The 27,052-nt window shown below is 42.9% G+C and overlaps 5 protein-coding genes across 10 annotated transcripts in view; all 5 read right to left on the minus strand.

The window, feature by feature from the left end:
- Positions 1-27,052, minus strand: part of LOC100122665 (5-hydroxytryptamine receptor 1) — a 128,018-nt gene that overhangs the window by 40,807 nt on the left and 60,159 nt on the right. For both annotated transcript variants that reach the window (XM_001606225.6, XM_031920760.2), the window contains exons 2-3: positions 4,782-5,260; positions 4,155-4,450 (exon numbers count right to left, since the gene is read on the minus strand). In XM_001606225.6, the coding sequence (XP_001606275.2) occupies positions 4,155-4,450; positions 4,782-4,931 (446 nt within the window). In that variant the 5' untranslated portion in view covers positions 4,932-5,260. The remainder of the gene's footprint in view (positions 1-4,154; positions 4,451-4,781; positions 5,261-27,052) is intronic.
- LOC100114235 (cysteine-rich/TIL venom protein 2) lies at positions 5,362-5,860 on the minus strand. The gene is made up of 3 exons (NM_001161550.1): positions 5,782-5,860; positions 5,599-5,705; positions 5,362-5,521 (listed from the first exon to the last, which is right to left on the minus strand). The coding sequence occupies exons 1-3, from the start codon at positions 5,843-5,845 to the stop codon at positions 5,441-5,443; spliced, it is 252 nt and encodes an 83-aa protein (NP_001155022.1). The 5' UTR covers positions 5,846-5,860; the 3' UTR covers positions 5,362-5,440.
- LOC100122675 (chymotrypsin inhibitor-like) lies at positions 7,509-8,916 on the minus strand. 5 transcript variants are annotated; one of them, XM_031920761.1, is made up of 6 exons: positions 8,805-8,916; positions 8,581-8,717; positions 8,153-8,426; positions 7,958-8,048; positions 7,776-7,882; positions 7,509-7,694 (listed from the first exon to the last, which is right to left on the minus strand). In XM_031920761.1, the coding sequence occupies exons 4-6, from the start codon at positions 8,019-8,021 to the stop codon at positions 7,614-7,616; spliced, it is 252 nt and encodes an 83-aa protein (XP_031776621.1). In that variant the 5' UTR covers positions 8,022-8,048; positions 8,153-8,426; positions 8,581-8,717; positions 8,805-8,916; the 3' UTR covers positions 7,509-7,613. The 5 variants fall into 5 exon arrangements, with proteins under 5 accessions (XP_031776621.1, XP_008215341.1, XP_001607369.1 ...); XM_008217119.3 differs by having other exon boundaries at positions 7,958-8,053; XM_001607319.5 differs by having other exon boundaries at positions 7,958-8,426.
- On the minus strand, positions 11,948-12,544 carry LOC100122687 (chymotrypsin inhibitor-like). The gene is made up of 3 exons (XM_016990388.3): positions 12,410-12,544; positions 12,225-12,331; positions 11,948-12,114 (listed from the first exon to the last, which is right to left on the minus strand). The coding sequence occupies exons 1-3, from the start codon at positions 12,471-12,473 to the stop codon at positions 12,025-12,027; spliced, it is 261 nt and encodes an 86-aa protein (XP_016845877.1). The 5' UTR covers positions 12,474-12,544; the 3' UTR covers positions 11,948-12,024.
- On the minus strand, positions 14,543-15,135 carry LOC103317800 (chymotrypsin inhibitor). The gene is made up of 3 exons (XM_008217118.3): positions 15,025-15,135; positions 14,836-14,942; positions 14,543-14,713 (listed from the first exon to the last, which is right to left on the minus strand). Exons 1-3 carry the CDS (start codon positions 15,086-15,088, stop codon positions 14,633-14,635), a joined length of 252 nt encoding a protein of 83 aa, XP_008215340.1. The 5' UTR covers positions 15,089-15,135; the 3' UTR covers positions 14,543-14,632.

The raw sequence follows: 27,052 nt of genomic DNA on the forward strand, positions 1-27,052 counted from the left end.
CGCCGCGTAAAATGCATCACGCGCATGTCGGCAAACAAAATTTCGTGTCCCGCGGGTCCGCTCGATATTCGCTCGCTGTTGAAAAATCACGAATTCCGGTGAGTAGCTGAACATTCAAGAGGACGACGGTGTAGCTCGTCGAGCTCGAGGCGATAAAAAATAAGTCGAACGCCTGCGATGGAAATGAAAATTTCTTGTCTTTTTCAATCCATACGCATACATACGTATAGAGCCGAGATAAATCGGGCCGACTTATCTCTCTAACAGGCGAAAATCAACGCGCAAACTAATGCGAGTGTAAATTCGTTTTACGAGCGACTTCAGCATTGTCGCGATAAATCACTCACTTGGGTCGTATAAGCCCAGCATACATAAACTCCATATCTCTGCCTATACAGCGTTGAAACGTATACGTGTATGGCTGACGTGACAGAGTAGACATCGCAGCAGCAGCAGCAGCAGCAGAGCAATCAAACGACAAGTACTTTTATAATCTAGAGAACCGAGAGAGTGGCGACGAGCGTCGGCTATAAAATCGAAGAGGAGCTTCCTAGGAAACAACTCTCGTCTTATCGAACTTTTCCGAATTCCGTCAAATTCCGGGACGGACGAGCGTCACGTCGACTCGAGTCAGCGCGGCAGGAAGACGACGAGGAGTTTTTCATCCTCTTTCCTCTCCCTCCCTCTCTCTCTCTCTCTCTCTCTCGGCGGAACTCATAGCCGAGCGCGAGTGACGAGATGCGCGACGCTTCGCGGAATATCTTGTTTCTCTGATCCTCCGTCGCTCGCTTAAATACATTATGCGGCTTCGCCCCCGCGCGCTCTGTATTTTTCATACTCATCTCTGTTTTCCTCCTTCCTTCTTTGGTTTCGGCTCGATTGGATGAAATTGCGCGAGATCCTTTATTGCCTTTTCTTAAAAATGCGCCTCTCTGTCTCTCTCTAAGTTAGACGGGAAGGTTTCAATTCGGAAGCCCATAAAACTTGTACCCAGACGTGTGTCGCCTTGATTAAAATTGGAAAATACTCGAGTCGTCAAGAGAAAAGGTTTCTAAGAAATTAAAGTGCGAGAGATCGTCGAATAACCGGAGCGATAGAGCGCGCTCGGGCAGCCATACAGACATTTGCGAACGACGATTGTAATTCGTGGCTGCTGACAGATGGACGTACGCGCGTTATGTACGCGAGACGCAGCGGAGCGTCGCGCTTGAGTTTGGGTTAATTAAAACCGATATCGGACGTGATGACATTGACGTTTCGCTGGTGGTGCTCGTGACACACCAGCAGCAGCAGCAGCGAGAGGGAGATGCGACGATGCGGACCTGTGACGACTAGCTGCAGCAAACTGGATTTTTCGGGTGAGGAGAGCCGAAAATTAAGCGAAACTGACTGGAGATTATCCTGTTTGTTTTTTACACGGTGACGGTGTGGATAATTATAGCCGTTGTTGTTGATCGATCGAGTGGACAATTTTTCGAGAGTGTAATCGATTACTTAAAATCGACTCAATTCGAATCCCTCAAAACTGTCTATTTCAACCAGCACAATCTATTCAATAACAATTAGCCCCGCTAACAGCCCAAGCCGCACCTGCTCTCGTACACGGCCAACTGAAAACCAATCAAACGCAAAGAAAGGACGCGTATTATACACACCGAGGGTGAATGGTCTGGAATTGAGCGTCAGGAAGAACAGCAGCAGCAGCAGCAGCGCGGGCAACGGCATCGACGCTTTAAAATCGAGTTAATTAAACGCGCGAGCAAACGAGCGAGCGACCGAGCTGGCGTATACACGTGTGTGTGTGTGTGTGTACCGTACACGTGTACCGTCAACGTGATTTGCCAACCCCCCCCCCCCGTGCGAGGGGGAATTTTCATACGCTCAGTCAAGTCGGAGATATTATTCCATGGCGCTTCGTCGGCCCTCGTTAAGCCAACAAGACTCTGCTGCTGCTGTTCTTTTCCTGTTAATTAGTCCAAGTGGCTGATGTGTACGCGTATACTTGATGAAATCGAATTTTAAAGCTTCTCGAAAAGACGATGTATACAAACGCGTTAAATGCGACGTAACATTGTTATCGCACTCGCAAAAGACTATACTCTGTCATTCGGATGATTGCAGCGATTTCACGCGCAAGAACGTCATATTTCTAGCGTTAATAGCGACGTCTCGGCGCAATGACAATACGGAGAGCATAAGAGAAATTTCGCGAAACTGGGTCGAGTCGTATTCTCATATTTTGTTCATTCGGCGCAAGTTGCACCGAAGATTGGAGCTGCAACTAAACTTCCATTTCCCCTCGCGCCATCACTTATCTTGTATTCAGACGACGATCTATTCTTCTGTCTGTGTGTGTTACAAGGAGGCAACTGTTGAACGCGTTCGTCATTGTAATATTACAGCGCTTTGTTTCATCCTCCACAATGCGGAGACTCTACATATTCGCGCTAGACTGCGAGAGAAGCTTGTTTGGCTAGTTTCGTTTTTTCTTTCGCCGAGTTTCTCGCGTTGATGTATACCGGAGTTTGTGGAAAAAAGAGACCGCTGAGGAGACGGAAATAAGAGTATATGAAAAGTTGAGCTTCCATTGTGCAGAGAATTTTGTATGTAATACATAAAATTAAAAAAAAAACTCACCCCTTCATTGTAACTCAATATCTCGCGACAAACGTGTATTTCGCGTATGCTCCAATTTCTTTGAAGCGAAACTCGAGAAAAAATCCAAAAGCGTATCTCCGCGTGTATATCGCTCGTGTGTGCGCACGGTGCATAAACAACGTTGTTTGAAACTCGAGGTTTCGCCATTATTTCGCGGGACGAATTTTTTCTCTGCACTGTGCCGGTGCTTTTTCTCTCCCTCGCAACAAAGATCAAACATTTTCCTCCCCCCTTTTATTTAATTAATAGATCGCACTCGTTGCTCTGGGCTAATTGCAGTCCCGCGTGCGCTCGGTCTATTTCTGCTCCGCGGAAATTCAAAGCAATCACGTAACACAGCTTCTTTGTAAGAATAATAATTCAGCGGCTGTAAAGAATAACAGAAAGCAAACAAAAAACGGGACCAGGCGGATCGTCGGTACCGGCGTGTACGACTCGGTGTATAGGTACACCTCGGCTTCGGCACAACAGACGCGTGCCCGGCAATTACCGGCGCGACTAGTCTCGGCCTCAAATTGCCGTTTGACCCGAATAGCTCTGTGCCCAATAAGTATTTAATTCGCGGCTTGCGCGCAGCCTACTGCCTATGCTGAGATGCGGGGGACTCGAGGAAAAAGGGGGGATGGATTGCATTGTTTACTTTTTGTACATACACGCTGCGAATGACGCGTCTTCGGAGCTTTGGAAAGTTTATCTTTCGGCGAAAGTTTGTCGTGATTTTTTAAACGCTCTCGGAGCTTTTTCTCGCGTCTGATTTTTTATTTTCTCCCGCTCTGTTGGTGATACGGATCTACGTTTGCGCGGATTTGCGTGGAGTTTCAGGAGAGGGATTTCGAGTAGATTTTTTTTTTGGATTTTCTGATGCTCGCCCGAGATGCGACTCATGTGTAGAGAAGTTTCGAGAACTGAGTGGATGTGGAAAGTTGGCTTTTATGCGTGTATTTTTGTAAAATCGTTGTTATAAACTTGTGTACAAAAGAGTCGCTGAATCACATTTATTTTATACACACATCTCGTAGATGGATTGAATTGGAGAGATCTCCGAAGGCAAAGATTGAAGGCCATGAGGCAGCCGTCGGATAAAGAGAAGCTTTCGCCCGATAAAACTTTATAGTCTCAGTCCGACACTTTGGCTTTCACTGCGTGGTCAGATGCGTCCCGCGCGTAAAATGCAAATTTCACGGCGTTATGACGCTTCGTACCCATCTTTCCAGTCTTTGTTCGGCGTTTTTTTTTCTATGAAACGAAGGTTCTTCTCCAAGGATACGTGTGCTCCGATGTGCCATTTTTTATCGTTTATCGCTCCGGGACATGTCTCATTTTTAAGAGGTGCTTAAAAGAAACGAGTATGACATCATCAGTATTCCTTAACGATTTTCGAATGAACTAATAACGAGAGCTTGCGACGTGCAGACTCTCAATGACATCGCGTAACGAATAGATGAGTCACAGGTATATACCTATATAGTAGAGTGCAGTTAAATGAATGGACTCACCGATCGACGGATATCATGCAGAGATTGAGAATGCTGGCGGTGCAGCTGAGCACGTCGAAGCTGACCCAGATCTCGCACATGGTGGGTCCGAAGGACCAACTGCCCTTTATCTCAAAGAGCATGGCCATTGGCATAACGAGGAGAGCGACGCAGATATCGCTCACTGCCAGACTGACCAGCAGGTAGTTGCAGGGCTTGCGCAGCTTCTTCACCAGGAACACAGCCACGCAGACGAGTATGTTGCCGATTACCGTGCCGATTATTATGCTTCCGAGTACCAGAGCTAGTAGAATTGCCTGCAATCAGATGGATGTCCCCGTCGTTCAGATGTGTATACGCGCGAGCGCAATGTCAAGTTCATGACGCTTTGTAATTGAGAGGAATGACGTTTGAGACTGCGTCGGTATAGGTCGTGCTTGTAGTGAGAATTCTGTTTTCTTACTTAAATATCTTTATCAAAAACTTTCTTAGAAGACGCGAACAAATATAGCGCTCGTTTTCAAAACAAACAAAGCCGACTCGCGAGCATTTCACCTCAAAAACGTTCCTCGAAGAAATCATCAAATAAAACAGAAAAAGATAAGGATGTGCAGGTATGTCACGGGTGAGCGTAGGCATAATACCAACCCGTGTGGTAGTGTACGGCGAATTCTTGCCGGGGAATCCCCGGAAGAAGCTGTCGGAGCTGTGCTCGGCTGCGGCTGATGCAACCGCGATCGGCGGCGTCAGGTTCAGAAGCCAGGTGCTCTCTGTGCTTATTAAGTCTGGCCCCTCCATACGACTCTAACCGGATGACCGGAGCATCATCCCAAAGCGCCCAGCCAGCACCAGTAACCTCATCGGCCTCCAAGTAGTAGCTGCGGCAGCTTCGAGCTGCGACTCGCTTGCGGCGGCATCTCGTCAATGACCACGTAGTGATGCGGGACTCTTTTGCGCAGGCGTTTCCCAGGATAATCACCGGACTGCTCGGAAGCAGCATCGAGACTGTCTATCTCTCGCTGATGATACTCAGCCTCGACCAAGGGCTGACGAGAGCCTCCTCAGTTGTGACGACGAGCCACCTATCCTGCACTTGATTACTCTGATGTCCTGGAGCTTAGCTGATTCTGAAACAAGAGAATTCAGCTTTTAGTCTGTATGTTTTGAACTTGTCATAGTTTATTTGGGTCAGGTGCGAATGAAGCTTTGAGACGTGTATTTGGTTTTTATTGAATGCTTTTATTGACCTCTGAGACCTGTTTAAAATTACATAGTATCGCTTTATTCACGAATATCGAGCATTGGAATCAACAGTGCCTTGGCTTCACGCAATCACCCTTCTTGTTCAGAAGGTATCCCCGCTTACACTGACATCCAATCACGCATTGCTGCAAAAAGAAATAAACGCAATATGTTTAAAACGCTCCTTGTGCTTTCTACAGATAAATCATTGTTATAAACTTACCAGTGTGCAGATTCGGGGTGGTGGCTGATTGCACCTTCTCGGACAAGCAGAACCGCAAGATGTCCATTCTTGATTAGGCTTAGAGCAATAAGGACGACTTTCAGCATCTGTATTCAAACATTTTTTTTCCATGAGACATCTAGTCACTAATAATGTATACGAAAGTATTGAATTTATACCCACCAACGGCAATCAGACTGGCGCTGATGCACAGAACGAGGAGACACAATACGATGAGCTTGGACATTTTGCTTCAAATATTTTTTGCAAGAGACTGACCTTAGCAAAAGAAAGTAGGAGCTTATATACAAAAACTCGGCATAAGAAACATATTCAATGACGGCACGTCCGATAAAGTATTCCATAACGCACACATGCAATCGTAAAGATAGCGCTGTTGTTTTTTAATCTGTTCACTAAGTATTCCTTCGATACTTTTCCTCCTTTGTCTTAAAGCTTGTTTTTCTACACAACGCAGAAAAATTCAATTTGCTGCGTGAAGTTATCGTTTTTTTCTTCAACGAGCAAATATTTTTCGTATAAATATAAATCGTTCTAAGCGTTTGCCAATATATTTTGAACACTGTGCGTTGTTCTTTCAACCTAGTATATTAGTTGCCGACTCGTAATTATGCAGATACAGAAACAATACTAATCTCTAGAGTAAAGAACGGAATTTGCCGCATTGTTCGTTTTGAGCTCTTATCTATAAATACGGCCATGTTCTTATGGCTTTATTACAGAAATGTACGTATTACTAGGAATTTTCGTTGTTGTGCTTGACAAAGCACATTTCTCGAGTGAAAGCTGGGATATCAGAGAATCTAGTGCAGAATAAAATAGAAAGGTTTTTTCAATGAATCTGTAGAGCTACCCTGGTACAAAAAATTAGCTTACGCATCAATTAGCTTAATAACAATAAGCTTATCTCAGAAGCTAAAAATAAACATATTAATCAGCTTATTTTGGCTTGAAATAAGCTTTTACGATACATCCTAAAATTTTATTAAAACATAACCTTTACTTTGATATCAAAACTATGCCAAAAGCTGCTAAATAATTTAAACTCAAATTCTTTATGTAATTATTTGAATAGGCTGATTTGAGATTTTGGTCCTAATCACCGATGCCAAATGTGAAATTTTTATATCATGTACTCGACAAGTGACATAAATGTTCCAATAGGTATATTTTGAGTTTAGTTTTTGTTAGACAAGACATTTTGCACTATTTTCATGCTAATATAAACAATACCTATTAATTTGTCTACTCGGATAGCATGTCTTGATGAAATAAAATTTCATGACAATTCAGTTAGGGTGGAATAAAGCGTATTGTACGCCTATCATATAATCTTTGCAGAGATTATATAGAATAGGGCTGTATTAAATAAAATAAAGTAAATGTAGTTATCGTATATCAATATGTGTATGCTCGTCGTAACTTCCTAACCTCAAATCAGCCTCTCTTTACCTTTGACAGAAGTAAACCAGAATTCTGCCCACTATTTGTCGCCAGAAGTTTCTGGGCGCTAATTAGTGACGTGGCCAGAAAATCTGGTGAATTTTCTACCAGGGCGTATACTATAATTGTGCAAAAATAGACATATTTCCAGCTGAAAATCAGCTAGCATTTCTTCCAGTGTATTTCATCTCTTTCTTCAGTTCTTTTTTAATTTTTAGCTTCCAATAATAATTTTTCTCCGATAAAAATGCAAAATTCATTTACTTTTTTTTATGTATAGAACATTTTTATACGAAGATTAGTAGTAAACTGTGTATGTTGGAAAGTTTAATGACAATAACACCAATACCAAAAAACCAAAATGGATTGTATTTTTGATGCTAAAGTTGAAAATTGGGACAATTTTTGTATTATAAAGGACTGGATATTTATAGATAGCATGTGCATTTGATTCACTGCAACAAATTTTTTTTTATTCTTCTATTTTATTGACCTCTGACTATAGGTAAACATTATGAAGTATTAAGCCGTTCATGATAATTGAGTTGGAATTAACAGTCCTCTGGCTTTACACATTTGCCGTCACTGTTCAGGAGGTATCCCCGCTTACATTGACATCCAATTACGCATTGCTGCAAACACAAAATAAAACGAAATCATCCTAATGCACTTTTTGGTCTTTCAAACTAAAAATTAATGTTAAAGTAACATACCAGTGTGCACATTTTTGGTTCTTTATCATCGCATATTGGTGGGCAAGCAGAACCGCAAGTTGTCCATTCTTGATTAGGCTTAGGGCAATAATGATGACTTTCAGCATCTGTATTCAAACATTTTTTTCCATGAGACATCTAGCCACTAATAATGTACACGAAAGTATTGAATTTATACCCACCAACGTCAATCAGACTGGCGCTGATGCACAGAACGAGGAGACATAATACGACGAGCTTGGACATTTTGCTTTAAATATTCTTTGCAAGAGACTGACCTTAGCAAAAGAAAGTACGAGCTTATATACAAAAACTCGGCATAAGAAACATATTCAATGATGGCACGTCTGATAAAGTATTCCATAACGAACACATACAATCGTAAAGATAGCGCTGTTGTTTTTTTAATCTGTTCACTAAGTATTCCTTCGATACTTTTCTTCCTTTGTCTTAAAGCTTGTTTTTCTACACGACGCAGAAAAATTCACTTTGCTGCGTGAAGATATCGTTTTTTCTTCAACGAGCAATTATTTTTCGTATAAATATAAATCGTTCCAAGCGTTTGCCAATATATTTTGAACATTGTGCGTTGTTCTTTCAAGCTAGTGTATTAGTTGCCGACTCGTAATTATGTAGATACAGAAAGAATATCTGTAATTTAAAAAATTTTTTTTTCGTTTTTATTGATCTCTGTCTAGGTAAAAATTATAAAGCATTAAATCATTGATGATTATTGAGTATTGGAATTAACAGTGCTCTGGCTTTACGCAATTTTCTTCATTGTTTAGTAAGTATCCCCACTTACATTGACATCCAATCACGCGTTGCTGCAAACAGAAAATAAAACGAAATCATCGAAAAGCACGCAGCTTGGTGGACAAGCAGAACCACAACTTGTCCATGCTTGATTAGGTTTTGATCAATCACGATTACTTGCCGCATCTGTTTTCAAACATTTTTTTTCATTAAACATCGAGCGATCAACAATTATAGATAAATCAAATTAATTTAAATGAAAACCATACGAACCAACGGCTATCAGACTGCCACTGATGCCCAGAGCAAAAAGACACAGTACGATGAGTTTGGACATTTTATTTGAATATTTTGTTTGTTTGATAACGACTAATGCCTAAGTGAAGGAAAATAGAAGCCTATATACGACTCGGAATAATGAGTAACATTTTCAATGATAAACCGTTTTATAATTACTCGCACTCATAAAGATAGCCTGTAGTTTTTTGTATAGTACTGAACGTTATACTTTCCATTTGAGTTTCCTCGTTTGTCTTATAATTTGTTTTGTTAACGTTTCGCACAAGCAATTATTTTTCAAGAATTATTTTAAGTCTTAAGCGTTAGTTTGATCATTATGCGTTGTTTTTGCAAGAGATTTCGTATCATCACTATTTTTGGAGTACTAAATTACTTATCTTAATCTGCTATTAATAACTGTTATTACTTTAATACTGAAGTGTACATATCACTAAGAATTTCTTTCCTTTTTCGATATACTTGGGAAGTACATTTCTTGCGTGAAATCAGTTCTGTGAATTACGCTGACTAATAACTATGCAAGTATTGAGGATATCAGGGAAATCACTGCGCAATAAAGTGGAAACATATCTTTTCAATAAATGTGCATGCAGTTCATACATCCATTGCTACATTTCTATCCCAGGAATTCAAAGTTCGATATAAACCAACGTTAACGTAGCTGGAACGTTTCTTTGTTTTAAAAAAAGAAACTCAAGCAAACAAATGCAAGTGCGCTTTACATGAAAAAAAAAAAAAAATTATCGAGCGCGCGCTGCAAGGTGAAGCCTCCAATAACAAGGTGAACCATAAAACAAAATCGATAATGCACCGCTAAATATTTTAACAAGTCGTACATTCAACGTGCATGTATCAACCAAAATTGTCAATGGTAAAAGAAAGCTGCAATAATCTCCGCCGGAGTATATATGCACTTCCTCGTAAGATAACATTAGTGCACCAAATCAAGATCAGCGTGTGTCCACAGCGCCAAAAAATAGCCAGCGGCTTTTGGAACCGCACGAGAGGAGACAATAGACAGATCTGTCAATTCGTCTCGAAGAGAAAACACCGCGTCAATAGAGGAAAAGGTCCTAAAGAAACGATTTCCCGCCATAAAACCCTCCGCCCAGCGGCACTATATAGGCACAGACAGTAGTCCCGTCTATACTTCCGCATGCGAAAAGACGACGGCGACAGAGGGAAAACACGCGGACGGTCAGCGGCCTCAGCGGAGAGAAGAAAAATAAACGAGCGGCGAGCGTAAATGGCCGCCGGCTAACAAAACGCTCCCTCTTATCGCGACCCTTCATCAATTCATACGGGCCTCGTTTTACTCGGAATTTCCGAGCATGCGTCTGCACGTGTGTTAGTGTGTCGTTCAACAGGCGTCGTTATCAATAATAACGGGCAAAGGATAGGAGGCCGTCCCGGAACGTCGATAAATTGTATCAGCGTCATCTCCGCGCGCATTACACGGCGAAATTGTCGTCCCCGCGTATCTCCATACATCATTCTGAGCCTCCCTCTCTCTCTCTCTCTCTCTCTCTCTCTCTCTCTCTCACTCTTTCCGGACCCGGCTTTCTGGCGGTGGCGTATAGCTCGTTAACCGGACGGAAGAGGATTTTCTGCGGGAGTCTTTATTTTCACTCCTACTTCGCCGAAAGCTTCTCTCGGTTTAGTATTATAGGCGCGAGAGGAGTTTTCGGAGCCGTTTGCATTTTCGAAGCGGGAAACTTTATTCTTTCCTCGTATTTTTCAAAAAGTTTCTCGAATTTTAACTTTTCGCGCGTTCATCGTCTAATTGAACTTCCGCTCCAGAAACAACGGCAACAACAGACGAAGGATCTACTAAAAAATTCATCAGCATCGCAGTAGCACCTCGCGCTAAAAATCGATCATCAAAAGCTGTTTCATCCGCGCGTGAAAAGTGCAGAAACACCGGCCGTTCCGCTTTTATCGCCCCTGCTGGCTTTTTACGCCCCCGAGCCGGTTTCCGCGTGTATGCGCCGTTAAATCCGCCGGCAGATAAGCGTAGTGCAGCGATCGACACTTGTAGTGCGGAATAGGGGAAGTCGTGGCGGAGGAAAAAAAATGCTAATCAGAACCGCAAGCGTGCGCTGTACATACTGGAAAAATTTTTAAGAGCGCTTCCCTTGATGAGCTGCGAAGGGCGTCTCGCGAGCTTTATACGCGCGCGCGGTCGAGGTCGACAGGCTCGTATGTACGCTTTGTATGTAGTTGCTTTTTGTGCTTCGGATTTCTTTTTAGGAGATCGCCGAGATTAGAGAGAAATATAGGGTCGTTGAATTTATTAGAGGAATAATTACTGCGAGGCTTGATTGCGGTTTTCGAGCTGTATATAGCGAATCTCGAAGTGTGTATTTTTAAAATTCTTTACTGCGCGTGCTATGCGAAGTGGAATCAGAAACTCGAGACGCACGTGCGATTTGTATGGATGACGTATCAATCGCGAACATTTCTGACCTCCCTTACAAGCGTGCCCTCCCTATCTCTCAGCTTTATATACCGCTCTTTCTTCATCATATCGCCGCTCGTGCGAGTTGAGTTAACACTTCTCGGCTCATTTCACCGCGGGGCGACCAAAGTTTATTATCGGCCGGCACGCCAGACTCTATTCAATGTATATATCGCCTATACTACTACCCTCCTTCTCTTTTCTGGCCGAGCAAACAGACAAAAAGCTTTGCGCGCTGTGTGGGACCTCAGCAGATTTATGCGCGGGAGGAATTAGCGAAGTTTGATAGCTCGATTGTTATTTTTTTTCTTTCATTGGGTCGTATCAATTAGTTTTAGCAAGAGTGTCCTGAATTAGATAGAGGTAAGAGCTATTTTATTCGCTGTTCTGGATGGGTACAGCGAAGTAGGGGATGGAATTGATAAAGCTATTATTTTTTAACAGAAAATTTCAGCATGGGATAGAGACATTTCCTGTGTGTTAAAAGTAAAGATCTGCTATGTAAAATGCAAATCAACATCAAAAGGTCATTGTTCTTTAAAAAGATGTCTCCTTAATTTGTTACAGTACAACTGTAAATCAAACTTGAAATCTTTATCACCGCAAGATTGTGAGAACAATTTGAGGTTAAATATTGAAAAAAAGTTCGTCAGTCGAGTTGTTCATGCTCATAGTAAAATGCTTTTATTGCCTGTTGATAAGCTTGTTACAAAATATTCTTTGCAAGTATTAAGTCTAAATTTTCTTGCAGTCCTTTGGGCTCACGCACTCATTGTCTTTACGGAGGACGGTGCCAGGAATACATTCGCATCCAATAACGCATTGCTGAAAATTAAACGAATTGTATTATTTCAATTTTTGGAATGTTAATAATTCAATTTTTACACATTTGAGAAAAATATCTCTTTGACTTTACATTATTTTTGAACACTTACTTTGGTGCATGGTACTGGTTTCAATTGCGAGCATTTAAGAGGGCAAGCGGTGCCACAATTGTTCCATCGCTGATTACGCTTGGGACAACGACGAGAGGATGCAGAGTCTATTTTAAACAATTTTTTATTAAATTTTGATTAAAAAGTTCACAAATACAAATTTTTCTAAAATTTTAGATACTTACCAGCGGAAATCAGGCTAGCGCTGATGCACAGAACAAGGAGGCACAGTACAATAGATTTGGACATTTTTTTACAAACTGTTGCGAGCAACTACTGGCATCACGAGGAAAAGAAGCCTTTATATCTGCCACAATCGCATTTCTATAAACAATGAGTAATATAATTTTATTGTTGTCAAGTCTCATAAAAATATTTTATAACGGAACGATTGTAAAGATAGCATTGTTGATCTTACAAAAATCATCCGCTAAACTTGAATTTCAGATTAAGCTTTTTCTTCGGTGCAAGATACGGAATTTGAAATGTCGTTGTACAATTTAGTTAAAATTCTCTTACATCCAGCCCTTTTTTCATAGAGATTTTAAAAAGAATTTTTTAACTATTCGATTATTTGACTTTCTATATGTACACACGGAGAAAAATAAACCGTTGCGGTTACTGAAGTCAGTTCAGTAACGCTTGTTCAGTAGATGCTACTGCACAGACTTCAGTAAAATCTACTTGACTGCGTGCGACAGCGAAAAGGAGCGGTGCACCTAACCTAAAAAAGTATACTAGTATGGTGTAGCGTGAGATACGAGAGACCGGGAGAGAAAGAAATAGATATATAAATATGCAATATAGTGCTCATCTAAGACGAGACACAAAGAGCTTCGGATCTGCGCCCTGATCCCCCTTCCCTGTGCTCAAAACTTCTGCTCGAGTTTCCTTCGCGGCACAGCCGAGAATGGTCTTTTTATATTACTAGCAAGATCAATGCACGCTCCTCCGCGCCCTCTGCTTTATATTACACATTTTTATAGGTTAGAAACAAACTATCGCGCGCGTCCTGCCATCTATCTCGGAATCTTATTGGCCAATCGATGGCCAATCAGACAACGAATAGAATGATGATACCTCTCTTTTTTAGAGTAAGATTATATGACCTTATTTTGTTGGTTTTACAAACCAACTATGACTAAGACTATGTCGAGCATAGTAATAATATCTATCGTGCAGTTTTCATTCACAAATGTTATTTAGTACTGGAGTTAGTTACCGATTGTTCATTCAGTTATTACTACTGAACGACTTCAGTTAGATTTATTTAATAGCCGTTACTGAACAATTTAGGTTGCATTTACTTAAATTTTGAGTAAGCGCAACGTTTTATTTTTCTCCGTGCACATTGTGATTCAGATAAAAAAGCGCTGATATACTATATTTCGCATTGTGCTTTAAGACACTGGTAAACATTTCACAGACTGCTGGTCAACAATTGGTAAAAAAATTGCAATTTTTCAGCAACAGTTGACCACAACCAGATTTTTTTCTACCATACTAAAATGCTACGTAAATTTTATTTATTTAATTTTAAAAATAGTATAGAAGAGTACCACACATTTGTTAGAGCTAACCTATCCATGGTGCGCTTACCTCATTATTAAAAATCAAATCTATAATAATTTCTTATCATGTAGCAAATATTGAAACACCGCGTTTTGTTTAATTTAATGGCACATGAAGCTCGTAGAGGCTAACTTGAGGGCATATGGTTAAAAAATTAAACTAATGTCATCGGTTTTTTGTTTAATCGACACTTTTGCGTGGCATCATAATTTTTATTGTATATTTTGTTTTTATAACAAGAATTGGATATTTATGGCATGAATTTAAAAATTCTCACTCTACAATAAATAAATGCATGTATTTTTATTTTATTTTATTTTAACGGTCTAAATTATTATCTATCTCTAAATTTCTATAAGAATCATTCCAATAATAATCACAGTATCATTTTTAACGAACTGGATGCATTTATGCATACTCTGCGCGCTTTAAATTTTAGTTTGAATTTCTAAATTTACCGAAGTTTGAAAGACGATCAACCAGGGTATCGTTTTAGTCAACTTTATTTTTTAGAGAAACCGTAGGGTGGTACAAATTTTGAAGTTAGGCAATTTCAATTAATCAATGTGGCTTCGATATTTCTTTAATGGGTCGACTTATACAATTATGGATTAATTATGAATTATGTTTCAGCTATAAAAATACAAATTTAATATAAGTAATAATTATAGTGAACAGCATTTTTGGGAAAGAAAATGTTTACTTAAGGACATGTAATTGAATCAAAATAACTTCGATCAGTCAAATATATTTTTAACATAATTTGCTTTTATTGTATATGCTTATAACATAATATGATACATTATTCTGTATAGGTATTATTGGGTTAAACTAATTTAGCAGTCCTTTGGATCAACGCACTCATTGTCCTTACGAAGCACGGTGCCAGGTACGCATTGGCATCCAATTTCGCATTGCTGAAAAATAAAAAAGTTATTTGGTTTATCACAATTCAAAAAGACAAAACTGTGTATTCAAAAACGTAAAAAAATTGTAAATATTTCATTCGTTTCAGATTCAACATTTTTAAAAATCTTACCAAAGTGCATGGGCCTAGCTCGGTTTGTCCACATTTAAGAGGACAGTGTGTACCACAATCGTTCCATTCTTGATTATGCTTGAGACACCGACGAGGGGATGCACCTTCTGTTAAATTATTTTCATTTTAATAATATTTGAATTTCAATATTTTACAAAAGCCAAATTTACTCAAAATGTTGATACTTACCAACTGCATACAAGCTAGCGCTGATGCACAGAACGAGGAGGCAGAATACTAGCAACTTGGACATTTTGCTTCAAATACTCGTAAGCAACTACTGATGAATCAAAAAAACTGACGACTTTTATACGCAACTTCGGCTTATTTCTATAAACAATGAGTCATATTTTCTCACGACGGGACGCCCGATAATAACATTTTATAACGCGGACGCTATAAAGATACCGCTTTTTGACATTCGATTCGGCGTTTCTTTTGATTCCAGTTTTTTCGCATTGTTGTAACAATTTTGAGAAAAATCTATAGCTAAAACCGAATAATAATTATCTCGTCAATACAATAATTTAAACTTCAGCCTCTTCCAAAGCCCTTCAAACCCGAATTCTCTTAAAAAAATACGCACTTGAAAATCTCCCTTTCGCTTTCTGCTCGGCCAGTCATTCGCAGCGAGAAAAGGCATTAGTGCGATTTATCCTCATCCCGCAGCCCTTTCAACGTGTCCGAAATTTTTTGGCAGCTCTACGCAGCAGCCTATCTGATATCCCTCTCATATACATATAACGATCGATTTCCCGCACCGTCAAAGGCTTCGCGTGAATATTTTGAAAGGCTCACGTGCAGACGTAAAAGAACCTTCCTTCCCTAGTTCACGTACGCGTGACGGACCCCCTGGTATATCATGCGCTAAGGCTACGGAAATTGACGCGCCCATACGCGAAAATGCGAGCGAGCGCGAAGATTAATCGATCAGAAGTCAATCCTTCGAAAAAGCTCTCGCGCCGACCGCGCATGACGCGCCAAGATGGATGATCGACCCCCAAAGTCGAGCTTCTGCTGGTGTCTTCAGGTCAAGGCCATTAATTTTTCCTTCCTTCGCGCTGCTGCTTCTTCTATTTTTTTTCTATTCTTCTTCTTCTCCTCGGCTGTGTGCCATCTCTCGACTCTTTTTTCGCTCATATCGCCGTCCGTCCTACTGCTATCTTGGACAGCTTTTTGCGAGCTTTTTTCCGCAACTCCAGCTAATAGACTTGGCTGCGGCTACTTAGTAAGTGAGATATCTGATTATTTTTTTTGCGTCCAGGGGTCTAATGGGTAGGATGTGGGCATTTATGACCGTCGCTGCGTTTTATTTCGGGACGCGCGCAGAGATTTGGATGTAGTACAGTGCGGAATATTCGCTCGGCCATTCAATCGGAGAAATTAATTACACTTTTCAATTACTCTGATGGTAGTGTAAGAATTTCGCAATTGTTTTAATGTGCATAATGAAAAGTGGCGCTTTTTGAAAACCCTGCAACGAGCTCCAGCCAATCAAGCTGCACATTCAGTATTCGCTCTGCACGTAATTAATTGCTGCCCAAAGCTCGGCCAGTGAGTAATTTTATTTCGCGCTCCTGCTTTAAAGTGAAAAAATAACACTTGTTTCTCCTCTTGCAAGCGGTGAGTCATCCGCCGTGAAATTTTCCGCGCAAAAATTGTTTGCGCGTTTTCCAAGGTCTGTATAATGTAGTTAATTAACGTAGCACTGCATTCTTGTACACACAACGAAAATTTTTGCGTTACGCACTACATCAAATATAAACACCTATATCTACTGAGTACATAAAAACATGTAATGTTTTCCATGCAAATTAAATACACCGTACCAAATAACATTGTTATTTTTTTTTTAATTAAGATTCGAGCATATGTACACAGAGTGCGTGGCCCCGATAAGACATCGAAACCCGTCATAATTCACGGCTTCCACAGGCAACCTCAGAAAAATTCCTAACTCTCTGACTCCAGCCCAAGAGAGTTTTCGATGCAAACATTGCCAAAAAGAAGAAATCGCGCTTTCCGATTCGCGAGGCCGTGACCGATAAGTCACGTACACTTATATCTCGTCATTCGCACACACAGACACACAGGTAGTATATAACAGCGTCTCGCGTCGTTTTCGCGCTTCGCCGCGCGGGAGAGCACGTCCGCGACATGAGAACTCGTCGCGCAGAGATCTCCCCGACTTTTGTCGCTCGCTCGGAGCGATAATTTATCCTGTCTCCTATATACACCGAGCTACCGCTGCATCAGCTCGCTCTACGACGTGTATCCCCCGTGCTATAGATACAGCTATAGAAGATTCCGGTGTATATTCTTCGGCGATGGTAGGTATTACTCGAGGGAAATTCGAAACTCCATTTAAGCTCGGAATAGTCGCGCATTATGAAACTTTCCGCGATTTCCTTAATCCCGAGCCACCACCGTCGTCCTAAGAGGACGTCGCACCGCGGGAACAATGGCCGATGCGTTTCAACTCCATCCTGTATGGTAATGAGGATTTAATCAGTGCGGCTTTGCCTTTCTCGAGAGCTGTGAGCGCTAAGCGAACATCGGACCTTTTAAAATTTCAGAGTTCTGGTACACGCGTGACCGGTCGCCTCCCCGGTGACGCAACTCTCAAGACTTCGTTATAGTCTGTCTCTCTCGGCGATAAACGTCTGTCCGAGCGAGGCTACAGTCTCCGCAGGGACAAACTCTCCGCCGCACTTGCATTAAACCGAGAGAACCTACTCCGAGCAGCTACTGCAACAAGTATATGACGCGGGGTGTCTATCGAGTTAGACAAGACGTCCTGCGCTGCTGCTTCGTAAGAGGAAATCCGATTAAACGGCTTTCTCTCTGTCTCTCTCTCTCTCTCTCTCTCTCTCTCTCTCTCTCTCTGGGTAAAGCCTCGCGTAGTAGTCTTTTGGCGCGGGCTCGGTTATCGGAAACTCCGACGGTCTATAACCGCTGTGTGGCTTGCACGTGTAGACTATCCGGAATTTCGTTAGCTCGTTTTTTTAAAGAGCCGGTGGTGCCGGTGGTCGACGTGGTATGCATCCGCTAATGCATCGGCCTGTGGACGCAATTCGGTTGTGTACAGGGGCTGCTCCTATTAGAGGCTTATGTAGATACGCTCTCGGGACTAATTAGCTGCGTTGCTTCATATACGTATGAAAAATCGGATGGACGGAGTCAAAAGGAAAAAAAAATCAATCGATCGGGTGAGCATCGACGAAACGCATTCCGTTATAGCCTCGAGCGATGCAGCAGCAGTCAGGTCTCTATAAACCGCCGCGTCGGTTCTTATAGTGCCGATAAATCTGCAGCCGATTGGTTCACGCGCGAGTCGCCCTCGGCGGCAATTACTTACTATGAGCCACCGCACAGAGTTTGTCTATGACTCTTGAGATGGATATACGCCCGACGCAGCTGCATCAGTCGGTGAGACAGTGTCGAGAGCGAGTATATCGAATACACACACGGCTATAGTTAGTTGGGCTGATTTGACGACGACGAACCGCGGGTGTGAACGACATCAGGTATCATGTGTGCACAGTGATTCATGCACGCGCGATCGAGCCTCACCTTAAGATCGTCATTGCTTTGTGTTCAGGAAAGGTCGCGCGAATCTGTTGTTTCAATTGCGCGTAATTTTCAAGTCCGATGAAAGTCGTGTGTCTAAACAGCGGTTAATTCCCCGAGACGCGGCTTGAAAAAGTCAACCACGAGAAGCAGAAGTATGGGGAAGAAGTAAAATCCTCGTACATATACACGCCAGAGCCGGCAGTTCTTCTTCCAGTGCGAATTTAAGCAGCGGAATGGCACGCCAACTACTTGACGCGCAGCTCGCATGCTACACGCGCGTGTATATACACACACACACATATATATATATATATATATATATATAGAGAGAGAGTGCTCACTCCCTCCATCAGACTTTCCGACTCTAGAGTTGCGTGAGCGCGCGCTCGCGAGATAATACGCGCGCGGAGCAGTAGGGGGTAGGTGCGTTAATGTCAGGACGGCTGCTCCGTCGGGGCTTCAGTACAGGAGCGAGAATCCCCTCGACCTACTTTGCCTGCTGCCACTTGCTTTGTGTGTCCGCTGCCGCCGTCGACTTCTCTTTCTCTCTGTGTCTTTGCCGGAGCTACTACTGCTGCTGCTGCTGCTGCTCTGGCCTTTCATTTGCCGAATTAACGCACGATAAGGCCCATTTTTGTCTCGAGTGGAATTGTCGAGGGGTGAGAGGACTCTTTTTTGGGGGATTGGGAGGATTCGTGAGTTTTTGGTTCTTTTATATACTTTTTGTATTCCAGTACGATACGCACGGGAGTTTATTGTAATTGATTTCGAGCGTATTTTATTACTTCAAACAATATAATCAAAAATTCGAGGTTTAAAACAGTATCGCATATCGAATATCCGCGGCTTATTTACGATTTAACCACCAGCCTCTTTTCGGCCACTGCAAATAAAGAAAGAAAAAAAAAAGTAATATAACCGAGGCTAGCGATCGCGGCGAGCGTAAATTCCCCGTTTTAAAGAGTATAATTTCCACGAAGAGCTCGGCCGACACACGCGCGCGAATTTTCAAAGGGCTGCCAGAATATCTTTGTCCTTGGGGGAGCATAAAAGGCCCTTGCCGCTGAGAGAGATAGAGAGAACCGGCCTCGTTAAACCCGACGTTTATTCCTAAGCGTAGTAAAGCAACTTTTATTACTGCCGCGCGCGGCTTCGAGTCGCGGAAAGACGTCGTCGTCGTCGGATGGATAGATGAAGATAATACCGCGAGATGGGGAAAAAATAGCCGGTCTGATGGAGAGCGAAAGAGAGAGATGCCTCCCGCAGATCATTTTGCCTGCGTATTTGCATATCCTCGTAAACAATTCCGACGGCGATGAGGTCGAGAGTAATGCTGATTGATAAGACCGAAAGTTTTCATCCTTGACCCTTTTCGTCGAAAGATTGGATTTTTTTCTTTTTAATTACTTCCTCGCCCTTTAAAGTGCGTTATGCATCTCGATAAGGAAGCTTTTAGTTTTTCCCTCACCCGCGGGGAAACTTCACGAAACGGGCTCATTTTTATCCGTCTTGAGGTCCTCGAGCACGACAAGTCAGCGAGTGATTCAAGGCTTACTTTTTAATTAAATTCAAGAAAGCGAAACTTCGGTAATGTCCCCGACTCATTAAACTAATGCAGAAAACACTCGTTTCGTAATAACTGTAAGTATTTTGCCAGGAGGTGGGGGACACTTAAAGGAGAGGGACTCTCGTCGGCGAGGGACATTTGCATGCCTAGGCCGGAGCGAAATTTTCATCTTGGTAATTCGCGCGCGTAAATTAAAGGAACGGACTTTTCGAACAATGCGCCTCGTTATTTTGTTACACGCACTTTGAAATTCCCGCGGTTCGTTTGGCGCCCTTTTTTCGAAAATGCCAGAGAGAAGCTCGAGTGGATCCTCGAATTTCTTTTTCAGAAACTTGTTTTTCGAAGCAAAGCTCGACGGGTGTAATTAGAAGAAGCACACGGCATTCTCCAATTAAATTCGCGGCGCTAGTGCAGCTCGAGAGAGCCGCGCCGAGACAAGAATCTCCGTGGAATCTCTGTGTATAATACCCGCGCGCGGAAAGGGTCAGCTTGAAAAATGAGACGAGAGTAGTGTATACCTGGGAGTAGTGAATCCGCTGAATCTCTGTGTATGTTTTTCGGAATGTTTTTCACGGCTGCACCTTTGAATGGAAATATTATACAGCCACAGCGAATCAAGATTGAAATTTTCTTCGTATAAAGCTCGCACGCGAATTACACAGCTCTCTCGTCCGCGCTAACGATCGCTAGAGTCCTAATTGAACATTCCTGTTTGCGCGCTGTATACAGTAACTCGTGCATCATTAGCAAATGATACCCGCTACGAGGAAATCCTTGTATAATTAATTGCGCCTCGGTGGAATGTGAGGCGGGTCAACGCAGTAGCGAGATCCGATAGTATTGAAGACGTTCAAAAGATGTATGTATACGAGCACAGATCTTGAGGGGAGGGATGAATTATTCGGTCGAAACAGCTATTTAAAATTTCAAGCTAACCAAAGCTCGACGATCAACAATACGAGACGATAGTAGGGCTTGCGGTGAAACTTAGAACGCTGTACGGTGGGCTAACTTACACCCCTCGCACCGACTAAGGCAAAGCTCCTTAGAAACCGCTGCAGGCCAGGTGGTGCTGAAATTTTCACGAAATCTTCAAAGAGAAGACTCAACGAATGGTTACACGTTTCTTCGTGGACTTTATTACTCTTCGAAGAAGATATATCGCGACGACATGATTATCCTGAAAAATTCACTTTGAAGTGTAACTGTATCGTAAAAAGGGGAACAGGCCACCATCATCCGAAGAAGGTTAACGTCCGCCGGCGCGAAGTAGAAAACAACCGGGTATGGTCAGACGCGCGTTTAATGTACAGAGCCATTACTCAGCGCGAATAAGTACCGCACATACATCTTCGGAAACACGTTCGAATTAGTCCGCCGCTCGCTCAGGAGTCTCTATACACAGCTACTTTCACAAGCATCACTTTCAAAGACACACACACACACACACACACACACACCCTGAGCCCGAAATAATAATAATTCCTCGGCCGCGTCTCTCGTCGTTGAAAAATTAACTATCCCCTCTCGTGTGTGTCCCTCTCCGAAAGTGGCCCTTTTCCTGGCCTTGAATCAAAATTAAACCTCTACTATCTCTCGGCTCCGAAAAAAGAAAACCAACCCTTGAGACATGTATTCTTCGCGATGTGTCACCCCCCCCCCCTCTCCCTCCCGCACAAGGGATCGATGAGGCAGGAAGACTGACGGATTACCGGGGATGATGACGGAGCCAACCCTGCGCGCACAGGTTCTGTATGTATATACATATACATAACGGAACTGGCGCGCGCTATATATAGTGCGGTTGCGCGCGATTTCGGAGGCGAAAGCTTCACCGGATTTAAATTCAATAAGACGATGTTTGGGAGCCGCACGACGAGAGAGAGAGAGAGAGAGAGAGACCGCCTTTCGCGCATTATACACCGGCATAATGCGCGGAGAGCGATGGCTTTGGAGACGCGAACTTAATCCGGACGAGGTATACACACGCACCGCGAGAGATTCCAACGAGAATATAATGTGTGTAATTTTTTTTCGCTCTCTAACGAAGACGAATCGCCGCGAAATTAATAGGCCTTTATCCCTTGAAAATTTCGTACAAAAGTCTCTCGTCGCCCAGTGACTATATCTCGGAAACGAGAGCACACCTGTTTCTCGACCGCTGCGACGACGACGCCTCATTTTTTATTCATCGCGCCGCCCCCGTGTACCGCAGCAAGTGCACATACGCGACACACCGGCTTGTATCAAAGACTAATGACTTTGTCGCGCGGCGCCGAGTAAAATATTTCATGACGCGTACGTGTGTACAAACGTGAATAATAGAGGAACCGGAATTTTATTACTTCGCGTCGGCGCCTTTTCGGACGACTTCGTGTATCGGCATAAATTTACGTGAAGAAGGGCTGGAGAGAGAGAGAGAGAGAGAGAGAGAGAGAGAGAGAGAGATTTGCGCGCTCTCGAGCCCCTGAAAAATTCATCCGGTGGTGTGTTCGAGAGCCGCATTAAATAGCGTTTTCCCATCTTCTCCTCATGCGCGTGTGCCGATGGTAAATAATTTATTTATATAGATTATGTTCTCTGTCGGAATAAGTGTTGCGATACAGAGACACAGGAGTATAACGATGCGGCTGTCGTTGAAAAGCGATTAAGCGCAATATTTGTCGTACACAAACAAGATCGAGAAATGACAGAAGAGTCGAGTGTGTAGTGTGTTTGCCGACCATATTAACCGGTGAAATCCGTCTAATTATTCTCTTGTTTTCCTTACATCCGCGCGCGGGAGCGAACCAAAAAAAAAAAAAAAAAAAAATAGCGCGTATCGACGTATACCCAGCCGCGAGAGAATATGTATGTATACCGAGGGTTTCGCGCGAGAACGTTGACGGAGAGGAGAGATTTCAGAGGAGACACCCCTTCTCTCTATTTACCTCCCTATACCTATACACACGTTTCTCTCCCACACACTAGCCTCGAGCTTTCTCGCTTTCTACCACACTGTGGCTCTCTGTCTGATGTGTGTTTGTTTGCTCAACGGAGTAAAATCCAACCTAAAGTGCGTTTACGGTAATGCCGCCGCGAGGCACATACATATGCCGTGTTTATTTTTTCGTATACACGCGTGCGAGAGATTTGGCCGAATCTATGAATTTCGAAAGATTCGGCGGGGGCTGATGTCGACGTCGTGAAATTTCGACGCGAGTATATTTATTTGCCGAAGTGCCGGTCCCGAAGAGAAGAGAGAGAGAGAGAGAGAGGAGCAGGAAGCGACGGGTGTATTCTGGATCATGTCCGAGTGTGGGACGAAAGATGCTCGGTTTCTTAAGAAGTCCATTAGTAACGGATAGCTGATGTGTACTGTATGGTATCAGCGGAGAGGTCTATTCTCGGCGGAGCGTATAAGTTTTCGCGAATAGAATGAAAACTGTCGTACACGATATTCATTAGTTTCGCACGGGCTGTATTTTCGCACATCATATCCTCGAAAACGCTTTTCGTGTCTGTCGGCTCTCTTTATATATATAGAGTCGCTTTATAGAAGGACGTGCCGCGTGGGATTTAAATATTTTTTCAAGGCTTCCTTCGCGCGCGATATTAAATTTCCATGTCAAAGGAGCCCAAAGAGAGAACTCCCGTGCGGTTTTGAAAACAATATTTTTATAAAAAATAATAGCAATCATAATTTTCGTGCCACTCGAAACAACTTCGATATTACCATCCGTCAGCCTTCTCCTCGAGGTCAAATAATACAAGCTTCCCCGCGAGTCTCGAGAATTCAGGGTTTCACCACCGCGATGATTATACGCCGGGGCTGCGCGAAATCTGCTGCAATTATGCCGTTTACGAAAGTTTGTGTGGTCGTCTCTGGCGCGTCTTGGAGAGAGAGAGAGAGAGAGAGAGAGAGAGAGAGAGAGAGAGAGAGAGAGAGAGAGAGAGAGAGAGAGCAGAGACCGCAAGTAGTCTCGCGTCAAAGGCCCCGCTATACGGCAGCTCTTTGCAGCCAAAGCATTAAACCAATTTCCATATCAACCCTTAGTCCTCGCTCTGTGTGAGCTTGCGGCGGAGCTACCGACATCTGCGTCTTTATTCGCGGGTATTATTAATGCGGTTGAATGATCCCAAAACGTCGGATGATTCTAGCCGGAAATTGCATCGCGTATAATAATTGAAGCGAAAATAAAAGAGCAAAACTGCTTCCGTGAATGTTCAACGCGTCCAGAGCTTTTTCGCAGGTGTATGTAAATATAGAAGGAGAAACTTAATCAAGCCCTCGTGAAAAAAATGTAATCCCAGATGATGACTTTTTTTACACACACACTTGTCACACGTCTCTTGAAGCATAAAGATGGGAAAGTTATTTGCATTTAAATTTCTTCCGTCATCAAAAGTCCTCGAAAGAGTATATGAAGTTTTGCATTGTTCAAAGCCGCGCGCGCGAATTTCGCGTCGATTTTAAACGCGATAAAACAGCGAGTATAAGCTTCTATGGGAGTTAAGTCGTCCTCTCGTGATGAACACTCGCTAGCGGTAGTAAAAAAAGCTACTCCGATGTAGGAAAATCCAGCAGGTAATATCTCGCGAAAGAAGAGGGCATAAGCGCATCCCTTAACTCATACGCCACGCACGCGTTTAAAAAAATGACGGTCCGACAGTATCATGAGCTTTCTCCTCTGGCCTTTCAGCAGAGAGAGAGAGAGAGAGAGAGAGAGAGAGAGAGAGAGAGAGAGAGAGGGGGGGCTGCATTATTCGGATTATTCAGCGAAGAGCTTCGTCCGTAGGATTTCAGACTTTTAATTCCAGTTTAAATCTTCAACTATAGCAAGGCAAATACCTGGTAATAAGGACTGGGGATACATCTCTGCGAAACGATTTTCTTTTTTTTTCGACGAGCTACGCTTGTTATACGGCTTTGAAATGCGAAGAGAAATTCACTCTTTTTCAGTTATTAGGTAAGGCCGAGATTTTAATATTTTGTAGAAATACGCTACAGCGGAATATTTTTTAGGTATAAAAACGAGCTTTGAAATCTTTTTGAAAATGTAGTCTCGGGATTAACGTGTCCTTGGCAATGCCATCAACCTCTCACTACTGCGCACTACCCACTCGCATATTTACTTAAAATTTTATCATTGTCGGATTAGCGTCGAAATGGAAGGTTGCAGCTACTTCGAGCCTAAATTTACGCGTCGGTTTTACGACACTATACACGTCGGCTTTTATGATAATTAATACAGCGCGGCCGCGGCTGCGGTGCATTCCGATAACGCTTCGGTTAAAATAAACAGCGAAAATAAAGTGTTCTTCGTGAAAATGTAGCCCAATCTACATGTATATACACGCGGTCGCTGAATTACTATCTTCCCGCCCTTTATGGAAGATGTGTAGAAGGTCGACCGCGTAAAACCCACGCATATTACAATACCAATTTCCCGAGCGTATCTTACTGTACGCGAAATGCTCAGGTGGGACGAATTTTAGCCTCGTCTTGGTATTAACAACGTATACGTTACAAGGAAAAGTCATAATCAGCGGAGAATTTTCCAGAGGATAAAAATAAAAATCATAATCTTCATCGATTTCCAAAAATTTAAAGCGCTTCTCGGAGCCCTTTAAACAAACTTTCGTCAAAACAATACAACGCGGCGGCGCAGCTCGTAATCGGATGAATGAATCCGATAACCGCATTAAAAGCTCGTTAAGCATTTTAAAGCTCGTAAAAATTTCAACCGTTAAGAGAGTTGAAATCGCGGTGTAATCACGCGCACCATTCTCTTTCTCGCGCGGAAAAATAAAGAGAGAAAGCATAATAAAGCCTGCGCTCGCGAAAATGCGAAATAACTCGGAGATGCGCTCGTCGTCATGGCGATAAATCCCCGTACGTGTATACATAAAAATCCATTGTCAAAAATTACCAGGGCGATATGAACGAGCTTTCGGCATCATCGCACACACACATGGCCCGTCAGTCGTCGAGGATAAGTACACGGGAGTATCTCGGGATAAAAGTGTCCCGGCGTGGATTATGCCGCCCGCCGCGCCAGAGAGTCAATTTTAGCAGAGGAGCCGCGCAAATAGCGGATTAATATTCGCCCGATTATTGCCGCTCGTAAAAGACGAGGGGAAAAGGCCGAGTCGCTCGAGGTTAGAGAATTCTTTTTACGGTTCAGCGATAGCATATGTGTATATAGACAGACCCGAGAGGCCGCGTGTATAAGTATACAAGCGCGCGGGCGAAGGAGCTCCGTGAAAAATGGGTCGATAAAAAATAGAAATTATATCGACGTCTTCCCTCGAAAAGAAGCTCTCTCGCTCTTCGTCTATTTCTGTTTATACTTTCAAGGCGAATAAGTCGTAAAGCGTGTACTCTCTTGCGCGGAAAAAGCCGTTCGGGGAATTCTCGGCGACTTGGTATTATATAAAACGCTGTCCGTGCGCGATATCTGGTAAATATTTATATCGGCAATTCGACAATGGCGAATAATAAATTCGTTCAATCACACGGCGATATAGCCGACGCGTAGGTGGGACATTACTCAGCCGCGTGACACGTTGCCGAGAAAAAAAAAGTTCGACGAGAGCGAAGAACTTTCCATATAGTGGGATAGAGAAAAAAGAAGATTGATGCGGCCCTATAAAAAAAAGGAGAGCTCACTCCTAGCTATAACTGCTCGTCCGCGAAATTCCTTTGTATCTATATGTGCGCGGCGCGCGAAGAGAAAGTGTGCACCACCGCGACGGTGAATAATTTAACGAAGCCTTTCTTCTTCCCCTCAAAACATTCGTTCCGGCGAACAAGCGGCCTCTGTGTTTTATTATGCACGTGTACAGGAGAGCGAAAGAGAAACAGCAAGGCGCGCAATTAAGAGCGAAACTGGCCGCGCGCAACTGTAAATACGCGAGCTTTTTGTACTTGCCGGCGCGGAGCTTCGCGAGCAAAAAGAAAAGGAATTATTTGCGCATAGTGTGTGCAATATGGCTCTATATGTCTCGCTCGGTTTTTTTACTGCTGATGCTGTCGTGGATCTGATGCGCAACGGTTGTAGCCTTTGAAGCACACTCTACGCGTATAAACAAATA

Source organism: Nasonia vitripennis, chromosome 1, assembly GCF_009193385.2.
Source record: "Nasonia vitripennis strain AsymCx chromosome 1, Nvit_psr_1.1, whole genome shotgun sequence".
NCBI classification, from domain to species: domain Eukaryota; kingdom Metazoa; phylum Arthropoda; class Insecta; order Hymenoptera; family Pteromalidae; genus Nasonia; species Nasonia vitripennis.